The sequence below is a fragment of the Oryzias latipes genome, chromosome 7, assembly GCF_053564925.1.
Source record: "Oryzias latipes strain Hd-rR chromosome 7, Olatipes_Hd-rR_3.1".
Taxonomy (NCBI): Eukaryota; Metazoa; Chordata; class Actinopteri; order Beloniformes; family Adrianichthyidae; genus Oryzias; species Oryzias latipes.
In genome coordinates, this window is record NC_136243.1 from 20,707,214 (window position 1) to 20,731,014 (window position 23,801).

Genomic DNA, 23,801 nt, shown 5'->3' on the forward strand with positions numbered 1-23,801 from the left:
AGGTCACTTTGGATGAGATTGCATTTCCTGCCCAGTCAGTCCCGCGATGGCGGCGGCTGGAGGACTCACATGTAAGAGTACTTGTTGAGTTTGACTGCAAAGTGCCGTGGCATGTCTGTGCAGCCGTAGTAGTTTCTGTCATTCTCCATGAGGTGGTCTACATCATGGAAGATCAGACAGTCCCAGTCCAGGTCTTTCATAGCTTCCTTGAAGCCCACGTTAAACAACATGGCTCTGTTAAATGGCTCTGTACCCTCCTAAAAAAATAATAAAAAAGGTATCTGAAGGGTATGTTTTGCTGCCTTTTCATCTTAGTTTATGGGTAGAGTTTAGCTTTACCAGTGTGAAACTGTCATAGGGAAGACAAAGGTTAGGTTAGGTTTATTAGTTTGATAGAGACAATGTACATTAATAGACATCAATTCAGAGAGTCATAGATGTATACCAAATCTGTATGCATAGTCCCCTAGCACGTATGCAACATGTTATAAATGGCTAAAATAACACCTGATCCCTCTCAAAACTAGCCATATTGTTAGCTTTTTCATTTGCTATTTTCGGCAATAGTTTTAAAGTTTAAAGCAATGAGAAGACAAAAAAAGTTCCTTGTTGTTTCATTGGAAATTCTCTGAGAATTCTGTGATTTAACCTTTGTTTAACTCATCTCGGAAGAGATTAGCAACAATTTGCTTTTCAGTTACCCCACATGCACTAGATGAGCTGCAAGTGACTGATAATTGCACTCATGTTAACAAAAGCAGTGACAGAACCTTTTATTCAAACTCCACTTCCACCAACCACACCAGTTGGATACTAAAATGGGAATATGTTGTGTTTAGCTGTACATTTAAGGTTGTATTTTTTTCTTTACTTTAAAGCAGCCAAAGTCAGATTTTTTAAATCATGTCTTAACATGCAAATACTTTCAAGAAAACCGGGAAGTTACACAGGAATTCAAAGTCCAAAGGTTGTGCTCTTTTTTTTACAAGGAGGTTTACAAGGATGTCATTCTTTCTTTTACAGGTGACTGTTAGTTCATGCTAAAGGCTGTTAGTTCATGCCAAATTCTGTTGGTTCATGCCAAAGGCTGTTGGTTCATGCATACCTGCTCTATGACATAAAAGGCAAACTGAAGTCTCTGCTTCTGCAGCACTGGCACCAAGTGTCTTAGAAGGATGGGTAAGTGTTCATGTCGGTTTCTGAAGGGGACTAGGATCGCCACCTATATGGAAAACACACAGATAAATCAAAATAAGTCATTAAAGAAGAATCCAAAGTGTAAAGATGGAGGAATACACACATTTATTTCACATTTGCACCACAAAATTTGGCATGCATCAAACACAACAGCACTGAATGCTTTGGAGGGCTATTTTTGTGCTTCTCCTTTGAGTTCCTTTTGAAGCTCAAAATAATGATTTTGTCGCTGAATCAATCAAGAAAACAGTGAGCAAGAGAACGTTTGGGGCGATGAAGGAGAAAAAAAGTTACTGCTGTCTAATGTGAAGAAATAAAATGGTCATCCAAATATGCTCAACTTGAACAACCCTGCTGTGCAGCATTTTAGAGAAGGGGCAAAGAAAAGGAACGACCCAAACAAATGTAGTAAAGAGACGGGTTGAGAAACGCGACAATACTGTAAAGCACAGCGAAATGGAAACGAAAATGCCTTGCTTTCTGCTTGTACTTGAGTCTGTGATGTGGAATGATGGGATGCATGCTCTGCCGACCATGCAAAACAATGCACCCACATTGGCAGGCAGAAAAGGCTGGAAAAACATACAGAGCACATAAAGAAAATCTCTTCAGATCATTCTCTCCATTTCATCTTTCCGATCTGATACCATAGGGGGGATGCTCACTATAATCACTTGTATTATGAAAGATAAGAAATAGATTCTTACTTCTATAAAACACAAAAAAAACCCACTTGAATATAAAAAGTTTGATTGTTGTTGTTATTTTTGTGTACCCCCATACAATGTAGTGAACAATAGCTTAAATCTAGACAAAAAAATGCTCACAAAGACCAAAACAAAGTATTGCCGCAAATACTATTGGAGAGTGCTATTTAAAAACAGTGTTGCAAAACATGCCAGAGGTTTTCCGTAACCTTTGTGCCCTATATGGAGCAAGCATTAATTTGTAACTAAACTAGCCAGCCTGCCGATGTTTGTTGTAGCAAGCCGTCTTTTTGGCAGAGTCACATTCACACTCACCTTCCAGCGAGGTAAACAGTCTTTGGGCTTCCAGTAGCCTCCTGGAGCTATGCTGGACTGATGCTTCAGCAAGGACCTTTCCACCTCCTCCAGGGAGACTTCACTCATGTTCACCTCCAACCTCCCCTCTGAGTGTGGAAAAGAAAAAAAGGGAGTGGAAGAAAAGGCCACAAGAAATGGAAAAAGCAAACGAACCACGTTTAATAAAGAGGAAATTGTAAAAATAGAAATAAAAAAGTCTGTAACAGCTGGGAAATGTGGGACAAAATGACGGCTTTGTGAACAGTACAGCCCCATAATCTTTGCATGCATCTGTGATCAAAGCAGAAGCAAAACATGTGCTCATTTCTTATTTGACAATTATTCACTAGAACACAAATCTAGGCATTAAATGTTGCACATAGCTTACTCATGGAGGAGTGCCTCTCAGGGCAAATCTGGGAGGGGAGGAAGGTGAAACCCTCGGGCAGGTATGCGGTGGGAGGAGCATCGCTCTCACTGAAGTTGAAGTCATAGGAATAATCTGGAGGAATATTTGCACAAGTCACAGTTTGATGCGAGGAGATTAACTTTTCCTCTATATATTCCTGCTGTGTGTTTGTACCTGTGACGTTGATGCTGTAGGCCCCTCTCACCACTTGCTCTAAAACCTGAGCCCCAATGGTTTTAACGTTTTTTCTGATCTGAATGCTTCTGGCTTGGACCGCGAACAAATACTCATTCACTGCAAACAGAGGAAAGCACAAAAACAACCTATCAGAACGCATCTTTCCAGGACAACCTCATGTCGGCTGATGCAGCACCAGAAAGAAAAAAAAGTTTTTTAATGGTCTAGATCGTGTGACCTTGTTCTCCCTCCACCCTGAGCCCGGGAGAATGTGAGATCGATTCCAGCACAAGTCAACTAATGGCATTTTAACTTTGTTAATAAACAACTGGAGCCAATGTGTAGCTGTAATGAAACAAAGTTACTATCTATTCTAGAGAGAGCACACTTTTCCATCTGACTAAGCACAAACACATTATGTGCACTGGCGTTGACTTCATGAGGGGGATTGCCCAGCCACGCATCAAAAAGTCTAAAGAAGGGAATTACTGGAATGTTAATCTTTCTTGAGGCAAGAAAGAAAAAGAAAAGGGAAAAAAAGACTCAAATGATTTATTTACTGGCCTAATATTGTCCAGGTCACTACTGTAGTCTTGGTTATTAGCTACTTCAATTCAGATAATAGATTCTAATACGACGCATTATCATATTTTTTACTTTGATTGTCGTAATCAAGGAAGCAAATGGGCATGCTCACAAAAAAAGACAGAAATTAGGTGGCTGAACAAGAGGAAACATATTATAAACAAACAAGCAATAAATAAGCAATGATTATCAGAAAGTCCCACCCTAAACATCTTTTGATCTATTGTAAAAGCCTTCAAAGTGATTTTTTAAATTATGATTATGCTGTGTTTAGCTGAAAAAAAAGTCATTTTCTAGGACATAGCCCTCCTTTTCCACCATCCCTTTATTTACGCTCTGTCCCCTCACAGCCCCAACCTAACATTACTGGTCCAACAAAACCAGCAATAACCAGCCGTACAGTTGTGAGACAGATGCCGGCTCAGACGAGGAAAACAAAGACCTACATGGACCTAATCGTCTACATGTGGATGGATCCGAAGGGGCAGGGAGTTTGTGGTCATTGTACTTTGTACACAACTACAAGCTTTTTCAAACAGAATTTTTTAATCTGATCTTGATTGATTCACCATTTGAATAAAGACATACACAGAAACACAGTTTTAATCTTAATTTTCTAAATAAGTGTCCGTCACCATGAGAAAAATGCTACAAGAACATTTTTAAAAAAACAACTAAACAATTTTCATTCAACTCTTGTGTTAATTTTCATTTTGTATTTGCAAAAAACATAATAAAAATGAATAAATAAATAAGTTGGTCTTTAATGTGTGAAAAAAATCTGCAGCAGATGGGTGGCTTTATGCAAACTTTTAGTACTATGCATGAAATCAAGACAACGTCTGACTTCAAATGAGGGATTGTTTTACCAGAAAAGTGCAAGTTTTGATAGATGTGGCTTGATCTACATAACCACCACAGTACAAGTCACCATGACGCAGATGAGTAGTGCTGTGGAAAAACACACTATGGGTTGAGTAACTAAACTGGGGGAAAGAAAAATCCCCCAAAATATTCCATGCTATAATGGTTAAAAGAGCAAAAACAAATATCTGAAAGAGGAAAACAAACAACGGCTTCAGGAATCCTTGCTTGGAAATGTCTGACCAACTTTACAATCAGTGATTGTTAAATCAATCAGTATTTATTATACAGCATATGAATGCGCAGAGAGGAGCAGTGTGTGTAATACTGCTGTGCATGAAAAACCCATGCAATTTGATTGGGTTATTAGTAATTATGTTACAGTTTGTAGCACATACACCTTATTTTGTACAAACTGCCACACTTGCAAGACTAGTAGAGACTAGTGGCTGAAACACTTACTTCACTTTTTGCATTTAAGGCAAAACCACACGAAACAACAACAATATACAGGAAACCACAGAACGTATCTTTTCACTCTGATGCACACTCGTGCACATGCACAAGTGCATGCACTTTTGGACTTTATGATGGTGGAAAAATACTCAATGGCTTCTAGAGGATAACCCCAGTGCAGAAAGAAAATGAAAATAAAAAATCTGACATGGCTGACTGCAGCACACTTTTTCAGCTTAAAACTATATGGATTGCATTTTTGCTAAAAGACAGAAAAATCTATGTTAATTAAATTAACTGAAAAACTTAAGGAGGAAGAAAAAAAACAACCCTTAAATTCCTAACTGAAACAGCCCGCCAGCCACATCTCACTTGTTATCTCTCATTAGACATCTGGTCTCTTTACCTTCTGGAAAGCCAGCATTGATTGTTTTGTGTGTATTTATTTATTTATAGTGGCAAAGTGGCAGAAAAAAAGTACAGTCCAAGGTGGTTTGCACAGAGATAGGGCTTGACGCACTCGATATACTGTGTTTGACAGTAGGCATGGATTTCACATCACATTAAGCGTGCGGCCCAGACTCTGGAGCAAGGCTCCATGCTGATGTCTTCAGCCAAGACAGAGTGGCAAACACTGTGAAGCACAGAGATCTAGTCTTAGGAAAAATACAAGTGATTTAGTTAATCATGTTGGGTAATGGTCATTATGTTGTTTTTTAATGCCTCATTTAATCTTCATTTACCCTAGAAAATACAACACTTGTGTATCAAAGTATTTTAATTTTAAAATAATTCTCTTTTGTATTTTAAGGCAAGAAATCAGCTTTTCAATTGATTTAAAGTGTGAGAATTTATACTCATGTTCATGAACGTTGCACCTCAATCCACATAAACCCCCTCCAACTCTCACTGGACCCAGCCTTAATGATCATTGAAGTTATCATGACGCAGAAGTAGCACAGATGTGTCAGAGCCAGCAATTACAAGCAGATCTATAGATTGAAGGGACCTCACTGGTAACCCCTGCCGTTCCTTATCAGATCACCCCCCCAATATAACACATAAGGCTTTGACAGTAGACCTTGAACAACCTTGTTTTCTACAGCTCCTGCAGTGCACACTGTCCACATGCCAAGCCCAGCCCACCTCCCCTCGCATCACTCCCACTTCACTGCTCTTCCCTCCATCCTCCTCTTCCTCTTTTCCCTGCCATCCCTGTTTAATGCTCTCCCTGACACTTCCTGCCAAACCCATTTATTTCTATTGCTAAAGTCAATAATCTGAATGGATCACAAGTCCAACTCCAGAAACGAGTGCTGTCCAACACGAGCCACCAAACAAGGAGAAGGAAAGCCTGCACACAGAGAACCCACAAACCTTTTCCTCTGCAAGGCAATTAACTCCACTGATAGCTCAGCAAGTGAGGTAGTGGTGGGGGTGGGGGGTCTGTCTTGTTCTGCCAGCTCTCTGATAAGAGCTCCCAGCAGATATGGCTACTGTACGAGCACACACCACATTTACGCTCGTAGCTGCAGGATTTAAAGCCGTCACACTCAGAAAGGGTCAGTTTAATGCCACTGCCAATCAGTGACACCCACAGATCCACACACTCACAGAAGGAGGTATTTATCATATCCCACTGAACGCTGAACGTCTATTATATTTATGCAGATGATAGCCGGAATTAATTACTCTATCAGCAATGTAACACATTAGATCGTCTAACACATGTCTTTGCAGGTCCATTTTAAGGATTTATTGGAAAGTAAACACACTTGAAAGTAAATTAGAAGAATAACTGCGCTGTAATTGAGGCAGGCTTATCATTTGTGAGCGTTAGGGTTGGAATAACATTACCCAGCTTGGTCTAACCTCTTTTAGCCCCCATGTTAGTGATGCTGAGACATCATAAAGTTTGTAGTGTTTTTTTTACATAAATAAGCGTCATATTATATTGGATATTGTTCTTTCATAACCTATATCTTACAATCTAATTTGCTTTTAACTCAGCTCACTAGCTTCTATAGAACTACCCCGGCTCTCCTACACACAATTCTTTTCTATAATCTAATACTACTTCCTGTTCAAATAGTAATCACTTGGAAGGATCTTCAACTAAATCACTGCAGCGCTTTTGGGAGAGACTGAAAATGTTCGAAAACTGCTATGAAGATGTAAAATAAAAGCGTGGGAAAGGCGTTGTGTTCTGGGGTCAAGCTTTGTTTGCCTGAGAAAATCTCTGTCAGGAGACCCTCCCAAAGTCAGGAAGTCTAAACGGCTCTGCTTTTTACGAATGTTTGGCTCGCTGATTAGATATCATTTGAAAAACACCTATGGTATCAACGATGGTGACTGTAGGCTATCTGTACGCACGGCAGTGTGCAACTGCGCCCCAGGAGGCACAAACACCAATCAGCCACAAGAACAAAACATGTGACCAGTGGGTTAAAATGAGATCTTCTGCTGGGAAAAAGTCTGATATGTACCTGTGTTTGAAAAATGGAAGATTCATTTAATCAAATTAATTAAATAGTAAGGTCAATTGTAGTTGAATTTTTTGTAAACAAGTTAAAAACAATATTACTTTGTCAGAATTATTAGTACATTTTACTGACTGGGCAAAGTGGGTGTTTTCAGATTGCTTGATAAAGTGTCCAACTTTTGGCAAACGTGAGAGGGACCATCTGTGGAATTGAAAATGTTCGTTTTTTTATTTTTTTCCCGAAAAAACAGTGCAAACAACATGCAGCTGCAGCTGATGGTTGAGGGGAATATTGGTCCAGTATAAGCTGCTCACATGACATTCATGAGAGAATCGTGTGGTTTTCTCCAAACGCCACAGCTACCCAGTCGGCAGAAGAAAACACGAGTGCATCTTTTCAGATTACATCTAAAGTGGTTGAAAATACCAGGGAAAGTCATTTGCACCAGTATTCAGAAATGTTGCTTAGATTTTTTTACCCCAAAAGGTCAGGATGACAAATGGAAAAGACAAAAAAAAAAGTCTCGAAAAGGGATTTCTTTTTTCTAAGGTGGAGTGTGTTACATTGCATATGAAGCCTTTCTTACATCACAGCTTCAAAGTACTTGCACTTTCCTTCTCTCTCATCAATTTTCCACTTAGTCTTCAGTCCGTTTTGTTTACTCAATCATTGTTATACATCTCCCCATCAGTGTCTCTAAATTATTTCACTCCACTCTTTAGCAGAGATAACAGGCCGTCTAATAGGAATAATTGAATTAGAGACAAAGATTGTTTAAATTATTCCAGACCTAACCAACGTTTGCTTTACCCAGGTGGAACATTTGATGCAGCAGAACACCTTGGCGAATAAAAAGTTCTTTGCTTTTTTAAAAGCATATTAAACATTTCTGAGCCACAGAACAAAGGAACTGAAAGGAAAGAGCAATTTTGAACAGCAGGCCAAAGAAAGAGCAAGTTGGTGGTTAAATATATTGATAAAAATTACAGGTTCGTCCCAAAACTCCCTTTCAGTGCTACTGCTGGTTTTGTTTCTTCCGCCCACCAAGCGCACAAAAATGGAGAAACTGTCACTGCTTCAAGCTGCAGACAGTGGGGCAAACCCCACACAATGCTGCACCAATACATTATATTTTGCAACTGCTTCATTTTCCTTTTGATCAAAGGAGGCTCTGCAGACAAGCCAGTTATGGCATAATCTTTTATTATATTCTTTCAGTTTACAACATCAGCCTATAAAAGTCTCACTGAGGAAAGTCTGGTATGTTAGGTACAATAAGTAACTACGAAAAAACATTAAAATCTTATTTGAAATTCGGTATTTTCTCTGTAGAAGATAATTTTCTTTCCAAAAGTAAGGATAGAATGGCCATCTGAGCTGCCTTACGCATTCTGTGCAACTCATAACGTCTGGAAACTCAAATTCAAAGTCATACAAGCTTGGTGACAAAACTTTAGTACGATTCATCTTTGATTTGTAGCTTTCACATTTTGAACCAAGTCAGAATGTTTGTGGTTTTAAATGTTGCATTAATTTCCTGTAAAACACAACAACAATGTCTGGGAAGCCAATCTGAAACCGTTTTTTCTGCCTATGAAGAATTACAATATAAAGTTCTTTTTTTCAATGCTGGGTAGTGTGGAAAATACTGTGATGTCAACATGTTAGCTTGGTTATTTTAAGTCAAAGAGTTTTTGCTTCATGAGAAATAAGGTTGTTGGGACCAAATTCTTGGAAAAATGTACAATGTAAACTTTAGTTTTGAGCCTTCGGTACTTGAATGAGTTCAAAGCATGGATGAATTAACTGCACTCGACCCAACCTGTATGTAAATGTTTTGTGTGCAAAAAGTGTGGGTGTAAAATCCTTCATTAGATTTCTTTTAGTGTGACTTGTCCTCTTGGTCAGATTCCATTCCATGTCATTTCACTGAGACTAACCTTGTTAAATACCAGTTGAATAAAAAAAAATCAATAAATTCAAAGACATGAAAACTCAGTCCCTCATTTTGGACACCCATTCATGCACCTGAGACCTAATTGAGTTTTTTTAACACCATAGAAAGAGAGAGTTTCTGCATCTATAAGAACAAAAGTAGAATATCTGAATTTAGTGGAGAAAGAACAAATGCAAGCACGTTCTGAGCTGAACCGCTTTGCATCAGTCCAGTTTATGTCTGTAAATACCCGCAGAGCTTTCATTTAACCCCTTGAGGTCTGAATTTATTTTCACCTATGTTTTTGATTTCAAGTAGATAATAAATTACGTTTGTTTGTTTTTTTTAATCAGAGTGGTTTGACACGTTTTTGCATCAAGGTGTCAAGGGGTTAAAAAATTCTTACAGTTCCTTTGAGAAAATATTTTAAGGTTGAATGTTGAAAAGTTAAAACTGTAAATTGAGTCATTGAAAAGACTTGTTTCTACTTATTTGGAAAATCCTTTTTTTATTCACTGACAATGTCCATTTTGTCAATTTTGTCATAGTCCCCATAATTTTAAGATGATCCTTTGATGATAAAAGTTGAAAAGACTGATGGTTAATGGATGAGTGTTTCCCAGCAACACAGAAGACTATCAGTTATGAAGGGATAGTGTCTGTTACAGAATAGAATATTCGATAGCCCCTTGCAGCTTCATGGTGTTTCACTCAACTCACACAGATCTTATTTCCATAACATCTGTCTAATATCTGCAATAATGACTTTAGCTAAAAATTAATCTGTCATTCCACTTTGAGATGCAATCCACCTGGTTTGGGATGTTCCCTTTTTTAAAACTGACAGCCCACAGCAAAAATTTCTGGAGGAGGTGTTGGGGGGAAAAAGCGCAGCGACAAATCCGGTTCTTTCAATAAGTTTTGTTTGTTGTGTCACTGAAAATGTTTTGTGAGAAATGCAAATGTGCAGCTCTACGAAGATGGTATACGATACTTAGAGTATACATTAATACACGCCAGCAGGAATAACATCAGGTCTGGTATGAGTTCATAATTGGTCTTGCACTCGTCCCTCTGCCCCTCCATCTGCTCCACTGTCCCAAATGTGTATGTGAGTGTGTGTGCCAATTTTTGCGCATATGTGCACTCTTCCCCGAATCCCTGAACTCTGCTGAGCCAATGCATGGCAGAGAAACATAAGGATCAGAAATGGATAACAGAATACATAGAATAAATGGCACCGCATCTCCAGAACCCCTAGTTTGTAAATTGCTTTCAGCAAATAGTGGAAAAATGATCCAAGATATAAAGGATGGACGCCAACTGATTGCATGTCCATATGCGTATGTGTGTCTCTAATTTGAAGCATATTCTATCTCCTTCTCTATTATGAATACATAAATGAAAGCAAGACAGAATGCAGGAGACCTAAATGTTAAAATATGAGAAGAATAATCGAATGAACACTGATCCTTATTCTTAGCAGAAACTTTCTCCTCAAACTTTACAAACATCTTTACTGATTTGATTCTAAAATATTGCTCTTAAGACATAATTTTAAAGTAAAAACATACAAGAAATATATTTTACACTATTTTTTCAGCAAACAACCACAAACCCGGTGAGTTGGAAGTTAAAACAGTATTTTTAAATGACCAGATATCAGTATTATTGGCCTATCCAAATTGAAAATACGAGTAACTGTCTGTATATTTTAGGCTTCCTTGTAGGTTTACTTGTAGTTAAAAGTGACGGAAGCTCTTCCAGGTAAATGGAAATATCACCAATGTTCAGCTGTACAAGGGAGTCGACTGTTTGAAGAAAATGGAATAGATACAATGACATTCTACTACAAGTTTCTCTTCATATTTTGGTTCTTTATGGTAACTTCTGAAAAACTGGCTGCTGTCATTTAGTGTGCAAGCCTCCATGGACCACTGTTTCTTTTTATTTTGCTCAATGGCTTTCTATCTATTTTGATGTGCACTTTTTGAATAGAAATGGTTTAGTATTCACAGTGAACAGCACACGTATACAGTACAAACTACATCACTACCTCAAAGACGACCCAACGCTCTCCCCCTCCCCCTTCTACTTCCCGATCACACATAGCATGCTGCCTATTATTCCCCAACTGCTTTATTTGCCTTTGCCTCCCGGCAGAAGCAAGAGGGTCTCTTCATAGCCGGAGGTTACGCCTGCTGATTGAGGGAATGCTCCACCACAGTCACTGCATAATGTGAGGCAACATGCAGAAAAAGAACAAACAAAGGCCTTTCACACTGGTTGCCATATTTAACCCCCATACAGGACTGAAATAGCTTTTGTTCCAAACCCCTCTCATGGTCTACATAATATTCACTACTCATCACAAAAACTATCATCTGGAATGTTTAAATGAATTAAATGAGTTATTTGCCTTCATTATCATTGCAAAAAAATACAAATAAAGCAAAGTTGCAATTTTTTATGGCATATTTTGTGTAAAGAAAATCAATGCAACTAAAGGTGTTATTCTAATTTTTTCACCCTCAACTAAATAACGTTTTTTTTCTTTTAAATTCATTTAAAACTGCTTTGAAACAAACTCACTATTTCAGCAACATGTGATCAGCATCTAAATGTGCATTACGTCTGCTTGGTAATCAACAGCTATGTGGTCCGTTAAGAAGCTGGAGTTAGTTGGCATTTCTGGTAAATACATATTAACGTCCAAAGTTTGACACGATAGGTGTCCTTACATGAAAATAATCACTCATTAGCTCACTCATGAACATTAGCTCAGAAGCAAACATGTCTGCTGAACATCAGTTCAACAAAGTTTGACTTTAAACTGCAGACTTTTGTCTTCACTCAACACTCTAAAATCACCTCTAAGCTGACTCAAAGCTTTGCATCTAAGCAAGAAAGCAACTGGAACCACACTCAGCCTCACCACCTACCTGGCCACAGGTCATGTGACAGAGCATGTCTGCCATACATGTGTGCGTGTGTGTGTGTGTGGGGGGGGCTTCTTTATCTGTCTATTTACTCATCAAATTTAAGAGGAACACAGTCAAATGAAAAATAAACTTCATGAGGAAGTCAGATAAATGCGCGGTCATCAATCTGTGAAAAAAGGGTTATTTAAATTGCATGAAAATTATTTTTAAAAATAGATTCTTCCTCTGGATTTTTTTTGTTATATTAAGTGGAATGTTTTTTGTTTTTTTTTAGTTTTCAGTAGAATGACTAGGAGAGTACAGAAAAGATGAAGCTTGATACTATAGCAGGCCCTGTAGGCCACACAAGGATTACCAAATGTAAAATATCAAAAGGTAAATCTATGACTTTAATATTCTTATCTGAGTCGAATCTATTTGTAGAAATCAACAAATTAGTAGCTAATTCAAATATGTTTTTATTACAAATAAGGAAATGAAGTGCTCATGTGAGCATGTCCTGTTGTTGAATCCTGCCCAAAGTGTTGCAAATGACAGTTTTTTTCCATTTTAATGTATTTGCAATTCCATAAGGGCTACCACTAACATGCATGGTGTGGCAAATTCTACTGAGTGGCACAAAATAAAAGATTACTCAAGAGAAAAAGAAGCAACACAAAGAAAAAAAGAACCCACAAAGAAACCAAAATGCAAACGGAATAACTTCCAATGAAAGCCAAAAACCACAATCTGAGATCTGAAACTTAATCTGGCTAACGAAGACAAAAACACAAACATTTCTTTAGTTGCATGCGTTTGATAAACATAATCCTATTCGTTTTCTGATGAAAACAAATGTATGATCTCCTCATAATTAAAACACAGACATGAAGGACTTTTTAGAGATTTTCAGAAGATGATTGACACATTTGAAGCACTAAACTATTTACATATTCACTGAAGCCTATAAATAGTTAAACATAGGCCATTTAAATGCAGTCATTTCTCAATAAAGGCACAACTGAGGTCTGTCTTTGTTCTGCCTCCACTTTCTAGCTGCCCATTCATACAGACCCCTCAGGGGCGTTAAAATCAGCTCATGAACAAAAAGGGGTGTAACCGGGGGGATTTTGAGACTCCCAGGAAAATGGCTTCCTTTCACAATATCTTATATTTATAGAATAGTATTCTATTAATCATTTCAAAGAACACAAGCTCAACAGATAATGCAAGAAGACACTAAAAATGTATGTGTAATAATAAAGTGTGAGAACATTTAAATACTTTTTTTAGTTATGTTAACTGAGAAAATTGTTCTTTTTACAGACTCCATCCTTCAATACTACAACTGTCTATTCTTTTTTCAATTGTATAAATAAGGTTGACTTAATGGCACAAAACAAGGCCATTTAAAAAAAGGAACTTTTCTCCAGATGGAAAGAAAATTGTTCCATTGTCTGGAACAATTTAATGAAGAGGCTTGAACGGGAAGTGAAATAAATGTTAACATGCCTGAAAACGATCACCTGCCAAACTTTAAAATAATTTTTAATGCCTTCTAAGAAACAAACCTAAAAAGTTTTGTTCTAAATCAATTTACAAGGGAGCCTAAAACCCCCCACTCTTTTTCCTTTCTGCTTTTCTCTTCAGGTGTCGCCTCAGCGAATCAGCTTCCTCCATCTGACCGTGTCTTCTGCATTCTCTGCTCTAACACCAACTACCTGCGAGTCTTTGTTCACTGCATCCTAAACATCCCCTTTGGTCTTCCTCTAAACCAGGGGTGTCAAACTCATTTTCACCGAGGGCCACATCAGCATAGCTGCTGTCCTCAAAGGGCCAGATATAACTTATACATGTAACTAAATGCAATGAAAAATAAACGTAACCCCTCCTAATGTTAAATAACTCATTATTTATTTATTAGAACTTTTTAAAGTGAAAATTAGAGTTGCATAGAAAACATATGTTTGCTTGTTACTCTAGCATAAATCCTTTTCATTTGATTCTGTCAGGTTAGGTTATATGGACAGTGTTTAAGTCCTAATGTATAGTTGCCCAATCCGATATTTCAAGTCCAATTCCCCCTAGATGTGACTACACACTAATACACACCAATCTTTTATTTTATTTTATGAAATGAAAAACTTTTATGCTCTAGCGGGCCACATTAAATGACATGGAGGGCCACATTTGGCCCCCAGGCCTTGAGTTTGACACATGTGCTCTAGACCCTTCACCTGGCAGCTCCAGATTCAGCATCCGTCTACCCATCCATAACCCTGTCTCTCCTCTGGACATGTCCGAGTCTAAAAATCCCCTGTTTTGGTTAATATGTTAAATTAAATTGTAGGATTTACCTAGACAGCCATTGGCTCTAGCTTTAATAAAATACTAAAGGTAATCTAATAAGAATAGCCAGACAACCAATTATTGGTGTGGCCTTTGCTATAATTGAGGTGCTAAGGGAATAACGAGACTTTGCGTGTCTTTAACACAGCCACAATGCAGCAATCTAGCTTTACTTTTTCCCAAAACAGTTGTGTAAATTTTATCCCTTTTATACTTTTCTATATTTCAAGAAATTATGTTTGCTGTATTGTGCACCATGACTTTGTGCAGTCATGGTGGGTCAGAAAGTGTTGGATTGTTTGAATGAGAAAGCCTGGCTTTAACGGCGTTGTTCAGAGGGTGTACTGATCTCAACTTTATTAATAAGTAACTAAATTCCTTTGTGAACCGTGTCCACACAGTCACATGACACAGGCCTGCAATGCACACATGTTTACAAGAGATAGTTGCTGCATTAAAGGTGGAAGATTAGCACACTCAGAAAGGTCTGGACAGATGGAGAAATACCTTCAGTGACATGTTTATTTTAATAATGAAGCGCTCCTGTTTAAACTTGTCAGTGGTAAAAAAAGGTTGAGCTAATCCAGCCAAAGGTATTTGTACTATTACTTATGACATTTTTGTAGGAGTCCTATTTTTGAGTAACGACGTCTCAGATAAAGATGATGGTGTCTTTTCAAGGATTTGACGTCAAGATTATCATTGGGGAAAGGAATGCATGTTTCTGTGGTTACACTGGCAAGAAAAAAAAAAGTCAATCCCTGGTGGTAAAAGGTCCCAGGGATCCATGGCAACTGTGCCTAAAATGTCAAACAGCAGACCTTAATCGCACACGCCTGAGCAACCACAATGTTCAACAGCAGTCTTTTCTAGATCTTTATGGCTGATTGTTGAACTCATTTTAAAATATATTTTTCTCTGAACCAGAATGACAAAAAGTTACCCTATCTAGCACTAAACTTTTCTTAAATCAACTTAAAACTGGATTGATTTTGCTGAATGGGTGAATTAAAAGGGCAACAGCAACGGAATGAAGGTGATAGTCATGAATCTACTCCAAATTTTTAGAAGCTGATAGATGGCTTTAAAAGGGTCAGTTTAGAGATGATTATGAGTGAAATGTCAGCAGGGCCATTGTGATTATTTTGCAGGCTCCTTTTTTTAAGTTTCATTTTATCTGTGAAAGCAGGAAGGAGAAGCATATAAACGGTTATGGTTTTGTTCCTGTGACGACTCTTTTTCTCAGATTCCTCTAAACAGGTTAATCCACCTCCGCGGCACATGTTGGTTCCTGTGATTGCTGAAAAACAGATGTGTGATAAAGATATATATGCACGTTGCCATTAGGACAAATGCCTTTGCAAAAACTACAATGACATCAAAACAAAATGATCATACTTTAATGCTGTTATCAAGTGGAAACCAATAAGGATCTGAAAAAAAGCTAAGGCATAGAAACTATTGCAAGTCAAGAACAGGTAAAGTAGGTTTAGAGAAAGGCTTATAAGCATTTCGGTTCTTTTTTGCATGGTGTTGTGTTTTTATGACACCGACTGAACATTTTTTGTCTTTTTTCTTCCCTTCCATTAGTTCCTGTACCATTAGTAGAAAAAATACATAAGGCAAAACTACCATTAGTATGAGTCAAATGGAAACTATTGTGGTTACATACAACAAGAATATACCGGTATATTATTTGATTTCTCATATAAAAACTCTTCATGATGAAAGATGACAAATAGCATTGGAATAAGAATGTACTTAGTTTTAGCACCTATGTTCATACGTCTAGTTTTTCAGTAACACCTTGTCTTGATGCTCCACGTGAAGAACATGAAGTTCTGAGACTTCCAGTTTTCAAGACTTCAAGGCTAGCACAATACCACACAAATACCAAGTGCGTTTTACATACTTTTGTTGGCTTGCAACATCATGGCCAATAGTGTATTCCTTTTTTTTATGATTCAAAGAGCTCTGTAATGATTAGTTTACCATTCATATAAATAAACCTAAATCAAACAAAGTGGAGGGAGGGGAAATTGTATCTTTCCAATGCCTTTGCCATAAAGTTTTTAGATGTAACAAAAAACAAACGTGTTGTTTCAGTACCAAGTGTGCTTCTTTAAATCTATCCGCAAAGCAACTGAATGAAAATACTGACATTCTGAGCAAACTCTGCTTATATCTGCCTATAGCCTAAAGGCACAACTACATTTTTTCAGTAAGGAAAAGACAGAGTAATTATACCTTTTAGAAGTACTTTTTGACTGGCTCAGGTGTTTTAATGGTTATAAGTTTCAACCTAAAGGATTCCCAAAGGTCAAATGAACCTTTGATCACATTTATTTAAGTCAGAAGCAAAGTTAAATGTTTTGAATTGATGCTAACCTCCCACACTCAATAAATTTTTTTGTTTTGCTTAATCTAAATAAGCAAATAAAAAAAAAAGAACTTTTATGTGGTTTTATGTAAATCAATTAGTAAACAATGACTGTTTCAGTAATGATCATAAAGGTTTTCAATTACATTTACTGTAAAAGTACCGCAGTCATGCTGGTAAGGGGACTTTTTCCAGGATTCAAATGTTCCTGCTGTGCTTCAAAAGCATTTGAATTTGAATTTGACTGAAAGGAAAAGGTTTTGTACTCAACTTTGCAGGGCATGGTAGCCAAGCTGTGGCTTTGACATAACGTGTTTAGAGCAAACTGAAGCCTGATCTGGGCAGGCTTGAGATGTCTGAGACAAAAAAAAAGACTCAACAGAACAGCACTACCAAACAAACACACAAACTTGAACCAACACTTTCTTTAGAGGTTCAGGAGTCAGTTAGCAATTAAGACATGCATTAGACATTCCACAATTTCAACACATCTCAGTCAGACCAAGAAAATACCTGAAACATCATCCAAACCCTGAAACTGACATTTTACTGGACAGTTTCCCACTATTTCCACATATATTTGTACAAATCTTTATGGGTGGAAAAAAAAGATCCCAAACAACCTATGTTTTGTTGAGTTAAGCCTACAGTAAACATAGAGGGCTCAAAGTTATTTGCCAGCATCCAAGAACCAATCCTCACTGTATCTGCACCCACAAACCCAACATAGTCCTCAACCTTACTCAAATAACTCAGCAAATTTCAAACAATATCGCAGCCACAGTGCAATCAGACAGCCCAGGCACCAGCCAGTGCTATTGCGACCAAAATACCAAGCATCAAAAACACAGCTAACATGCCAGTTATCTACCACAAAGTTACTGGAAATGTTCTCCAGCTTGCTTTGGGATATGGGCAATATACTATATAATTTAAAAAAAAAACCTCGCCAAGCTAAGAACAGCCAGCATTTGCTACAAGCAAACATTCATGACAAGAAATGGCTTTTTTTTTTTTTACAAAAAAACAAACACTAGTTAAAGTCAGTCAGTCAGCTTTGTGTAATACAAGTTCTATCAAATATTTCGAACCAAACTAGAAAGTGTAGCTTTTCAATAAACATACTAAGTCAAACATAGAGGCTATGCTGCATAAAGACTGCTGAACTAATGCTACGTGATGCAAAAACAACCTATAGTCTCACCTGTAAAATCCCACTTACTAGCAAACATCCTCCAACCAGCTGCTCATAGATTTTTATTGAATTAATTCCTTTGATACTGATTTATTACGTAATGCTAAAATAGGCAAGGCAAGGCAAGGCAAGTTTATTTGTATAGCACAATTCATACACAAAGTAATTCAAGGTGCTTCACAAAACAGAAAAATGCATTAAAATCACAATACATCATAGAAATAATCAACATAAAATGTACTTTAAAAGAAAAGAAAAAAAAAATTTGAAAACTGATTTAAAAATAAAGGAAGGAAAGGAAAGAAAAGTGCAGATAGGACCTTTCAGTCATATACACGGCTAAACAGAAATGTTTTAAGTCTAGATTTGAACATGAACACAGAAGAGGCCTGTCTTACGACTTCAGGGAGGCTGTTCCAGATTTTAGCTGCAGAATATTGAAACGCTGATTCCCCTTGTTTAGTTCTGACTCTGGGAATCAACAGGAGGCCGGTCCCTGAGGTCCTCAGAGTACGAGATGGTTCATATGGCACTAACATGTCAGAGATGTACTTTGGTGCTCGGCCATGGAGAGACTTGTACACAAGCAGAGCTGCTTTGAAGTCTATTCTTTGAGGTACAGGGAGCCAGTGCAGAGACCTGAGCACAGGACTAATGTGATCATACTTCCTGGTTCTGGTCAGGACTCGAGCATTCTGGATGTACTGAAGCTGTTTTACAGCTCGTAAAATACAGATAATTACACAGTTTTTACGCATATTTTAATGGGTAACCCATTGTAAACGAGGAAAAAAGGCCTAACAATAAAAATGATCACTTGCAGAAAAAACACACACACAAGAGGACCAACAGCTGTGTTAATAGAACTGCAAAACCACTAAAAATAGTTATCTTACGTAATAAGACGCACAGACAGTCAAATCTTCACTCATTTTACGTGAACAAGTCAGGATGAGTCTTTTTTTAGTCTGACTCTGGCCGACCGGAAAAAGCTCAAACGGCCTTCTCTGTGCAGAAGTTCACTTTTAGTCAAGAACAAGTGCATCACTTACCGCAAACGATCTGTACATACAAATGAATAAACACATGTGTGCTGAAGGGTTTACCAAAATTATACCAACTGGTCAAAATGGTATAAAGATGTTTTAACAAGCCAAAATCTTCTTGTGTGTCTGCTTCTTGCTAGCTAAATGCATTTACAGCTTTATTTGCTTTGAGGTGACGTTGACATTGAAAACACTGTCCCTCAACACGACACCCTGAAAAAAAAAATCGGTAACAAGTTTACATGTAAACAGAAACACAAACACATAAACGTGCAGCTAATCGTGTCGACAAGGTGATAAAAAGGATGTGTAGCGACAAAGAGAAGCACCTGTTCTCTTGTCTTTTTTGCACTCCCCGGCTGCAGGCGGAGAGTGCGCCCGTCTGAGGGTATGTACGTTTGGACCTATAAATAGACAAAGCGTCTTCCCTTGTGCTCGCTCCAATGGGATCCTCTCATGTTTTAATTAAATAAACTGCTGCAATGAGGCCCAGCTGTGCCCTGCATCCCCAGCCTGCATCAGTCAACATCCAGGCTCAAGGGCATCATACACTGTAGAGGCTGGGGTGTTGGTGCATGTAAACACGGGGAGACGGAGAAACTGAGAGAAAGCAGTCGACGAATAGGATGAGAGAAACGGACAAAGAAATGAATTTGGGGCATCCTGCACCGAGGCCACGTGGATGTCACAGGAAGCCCTGTGCAGGTGCTCTGAATGGGTTCCCCGATGTGCAGGCCAACAGTCTAACTCTGCTTTTTTTTCCTCCTCCTCTCCTCCTCTCATCCTCAATGCCTCATTTTCCTGTTTTTAGATTGTTTCTTTTTGGCTTTACTTTGATTTTTTTTATTCAACTCTTTCTATACAAACTAATCAAATCTGTTGGTCTCTAGATGTTTCTTTTACATTACTGTTGGACAGTGTTTCTTGAATTCAGTGAAATGTAATGGATCCATTCATTTCACTTCAGCTGCACCCAGCTCTCACTACAGTTGTGTTCTTCCCGTGCTCTCAACACTACATGTCAGCTAATGATAAGTAACTAAATGATATGGAGAAGTCCTCTAAAACAACCTGACCTCCTCATTAAAATCATAAATCCCTATTTTTATCCACTTTCTTTTGTGTCACACTTGTTTTATCTGTTATCATAAGCTGTATGATAGTATATTACCTACCATAAGACATTCGGATCATAAAACACTCACAGTGCATCCTGTTAAGGGTTGATAAGTGCTAACTCTGTGCTGTCTGTTCTGAAGTGACAGTGTTCAGCGGCCACATGTGCCGGTGCAAAGCCGGGACAAGCTGCCTGTTCTGGTCACGGATTCTACCATGTCAAAGAATGCCTATGATCCAATCTTACCCCCACTGATTGAATCATTCCACCTTATGACTGATTAGTGGAGGGTTGCCCCTCACATGATTTCCCCGTTCAGGGGCTGCTAAAAAGCACATAAACTGAAGCACTTATGAACAGCAGCTAAGGCGGCCTTACTCCGGGTTACCATTTATAATTAACCATTTATGAACTGGTGCTGCGGTTCCTTGTTCCATTTCCTTGACTCCCCCCCCCCCCCCCCCCCCCCCCAGTAAGCTTCGAGTCCATTAAAGCCCAACATTAGTCCACATGCTGCAGAATGAATAGGCATACAAGCAGTCATTTGAGACACCAAGCTGGAAAGTTACTAAGAAAATAAAAAATTGATTCTTTTTATACCAAGTAGTAGATTATTAACTTACTTAATTGTTTCTATTTAGAGAGAGGATTATTTACACTATCTATGGGTTACTGTCGATATTGTGTTCTGCATGTAATAATTGATTCAACTATTGATCCTTTTTGTTCCCAGCTGGTAAAAAGCAAAAAATGGATCAATATCCATTTTGATGATCCATAGGGAGCTGCATTCTCCTTGATATCACATGAACAATATGCCATTCAATCAGTAATTGCACATAAACTAACAATACCAGGCTAACTTTTTACCCATTTAAAACGCTAATGATTTTTTGACAGTGTTTTGAGTCAAGTCAAATACTCGTCCCATTCTAATGTGAAACGCCGTCATTGGACCAGAGAATGGATCAACTCAGTCCATGGAAATTGGCTGGTTTACAATGGGCCTTCAAAGGAAAAGATGTCTACCAGTGCAAACACCAGTACCATTCACCCAAATCATTTCCTTGTAAACCTTCCTCTTCTCAATTTAAAAAGAGAACATTGGCAGTTGTGCTGCAGGCGGATCATTTGCACATTCAACGGTTTTCTAAACTAACAGGGAAACACATAACGGCCAATCATGTTGGCAAAGAGATCAATGCAATTGTAACTGTCACAAAGAAAATTGTCATTAAAACCCATTGATTGGTGTCTTGAAAGCTATAGAAATGATAGTCAATCATTTAAAACACAAATGTTTTAACCTCAGTATCTGGACTGTAGAGATAAATGGACCACGAGAAGACTAGAGCTTAACGGAGGCGAAATGAGAAATAAGGTTTAGTAACTCAAGAGTGATGATCCAGCTTCACATGTACACAGAGCAGCAAAAAGTGACAATAGAAAAAAGGATGATCAGACACTGAATTAATATTGATGAGGAATTGGGGACATGTGATATTACACAACTGCATGTGACTAAGGACCAGCTCATGGTGTAAGGAGTAACTTGTCTGTAAGTGAGCCAAGCACACAAGTTGAAACCCATTTTCCCTTTATGACTAGTGAGTGATCTTTGGCCTCCTGGTAAATCTACATTAGCCGATTATAAAAAAAAAAAAAAAGCTGTGGAATCCCCCAGATGTGACTGGAAATATGACATATTGTCAGTAGCTACAGTTTTAAACATCGCCAAAAGGGCCTAGCAACATCAGCAAGATCATAATATCCATGCTAATCACTCTGGCCATTATTATCCTGGCCAGGCACATGATATTATGGGATCAGCATCCCCGCAGAGCCTCATGATCATGGACTATAGGTAATACTATGATTGAACAGGAGCGCGTGGCCGTGCTGTCACACATGACCTAACGGCCCATAGAAACAACATCCCATCATTATTCTTTTTTTCCCCTCTCAATTTAAACGGACTTACCGATTCCGGGGGCGGAGTAGATGAAGTACAAAGCCGAGGTGGACAATGAAAAAAGGAATAAAAGCCCAAGGAATGACCTTCTCCGGATCCGCAGATGTGTCGGCATCATACAGGCAGCGAAAACACACACAGGCACGTCTTCTTCTGTGGAGCGATAACGCAAACGGTCCCAATGTGTCCAGTTTGATAGAACCCTAGTCTCAAAAATAAAATACAATAAAATAAAATGTGCGGACGGTTAATGGGCCGAGAGGAGTGGTGTGTCTGACTGCAGCAGCGCCGAGAGACAGGCGAGTAGGAAATCGGTCTAGTATTTCCGCGGCAAGAAAAAAAAGGAGCTCTAGACATCCAGTATCCTACGGAGACATTGGAATTCCATTCCTGAGCAGAGGCTTTTAGGTCTGGATCTATCGGACGAGGTCAGAAACGGCTGGCGGAGAAAGCCTGGTTAAAGTGGCCTGGCGTTCTCATTCAGAGACCATCATTAGACGTCGCTGATGTTGCTCTTGCCGCTCCTGCGCTTTGGTTGCCTGCCGCCCGCCCGCCTGCCAGCCCAGCCCAGCCCAATGAATGGAGCAGTCCCTCCGCGAAAGAAAAAGAAGAAGAAAAAAAAAACGGAGCTAAACCTCCCCAAGTGGGCGTTACCGCTGCTGAACCACGAAGCTGGCGGCAACAAGATAGCAAAAGCTCCTCGACAACCGTTGCTACAACGTCATGAAGCTGTGGCAGAAGCCGCAGTCATTGCCACCAACGGGTATCACATGACGCGATACAGGGGCCCCATTTCCTTTTCTGTCCTCCTGTACGCGCGTGCCTGCGTCCTTTACTTATTTCGTTTTTTTATTTTTTTTACTTTTAGTGTATCCACCTTTCATCTGCGTACCCTTTTTTAAATACATAAATAGCTTCCCATATCTAGCTCATTTTGTTCCTTGTTTGTGCTTCTTTATAGTCGTGCAGTTTACACAAACGTGCATTTTAATTTAATGCCTTATTATTTGTGAAAGTGCTCGTTTCACTGTCGCTAACAGCTTTCCTGTTGCAATAATATGGTCAAGTAACTCATCTAAAGTCTTGCACAGCGGAAGTGTTGCACGGACTGAAATTGTTTTGGAGGGTGGAAGTGAATTGTCTAAATCGGGCATTGATTGCTTCCACGAAAAGGGGAAACTATATATGTATTAAAAATAAATAAAAAAGAATGAGTCAGAAAACAGCCCACTGAAATACTCACATAGGAGCAACTGCTCCAAACCACGATTTTAGCGGAGGTACTGTACAAATAATGTTCTGAATGAATTTGGCATGAAATTAAAAAAAAGTGAATGAATGAATGAAGAGCTCACTGTGATGTTTTAAAGTGAAAAAAGGTGGTTTACAACACGCAGAAATACCCCCCCCCCCCTTTTTTTTAATAAGTGTGTCCAAAATAAACAAAAAACAGGGCCTCAATTTGCTGTTGAGCAGGGAGTTTACATAAATTCAAGCTGGGCCAGCCTTTTGCCTTCAGAACAATTTATTTTTTGCATTAAATTGATTCAAGAAGCTTTTGAAAGCATGACTCAAAAGGTTTATTTTCTTATTTTGCTATTTCAAAATCGTGCGGTTGCTGCACACGTTTTGGCTGAACGTCCATTATGTGAATCTTTGGTTTCATCACAT

General features: G+C 38.6%; 1 protein-coding gene across 1 annotated transcript in view; it reads right to left on the reverse strand.

Moving 5' to 3' along the window:
* The window catches only part of b4galt5 (UDP-Gal:betaGlcNAc beta 1,4- galactosyltransferase, polypeptide 5), a 28,405-nt gene extending 5,453 nt beyond the window's left edge, over positions 1 to 22,952 (reverse strand). The window contains exons 1-6 of the mRNA XM_023956660.2: positions 22,140 to 22,952; positions 2,824 to 2,943; positions 2,629 to 2,742; positions 2,220 to 2,347; positions 1,106 to 1,222; positions 70 to 257 (exon numbers count right to left, since the gene is read on the reverse strand). Coding sequence (XP_023812428.1) covers positions 70 to 257; positions 1,106 to 1,222; positions 2,220 to 2,347; positions 2,629 to 2,742; positions 2,824 to 2,943; positions 22,140 to 22,248 — 776 coding nt within the window. The 5' untranslated portion in view covers positions 22,249 to 22,952. The remainder of the gene's footprint in view (positions 1 to 69; positions 258 to 1,105; positions 1,223 to 2,219; positions 2,348 to 2,628; positions 2,743 to 2,823; positions 2,944 to 22,139) is intronic.
* Positions 22,953 to 23,801: the final 849 nt, after the last annotated feature.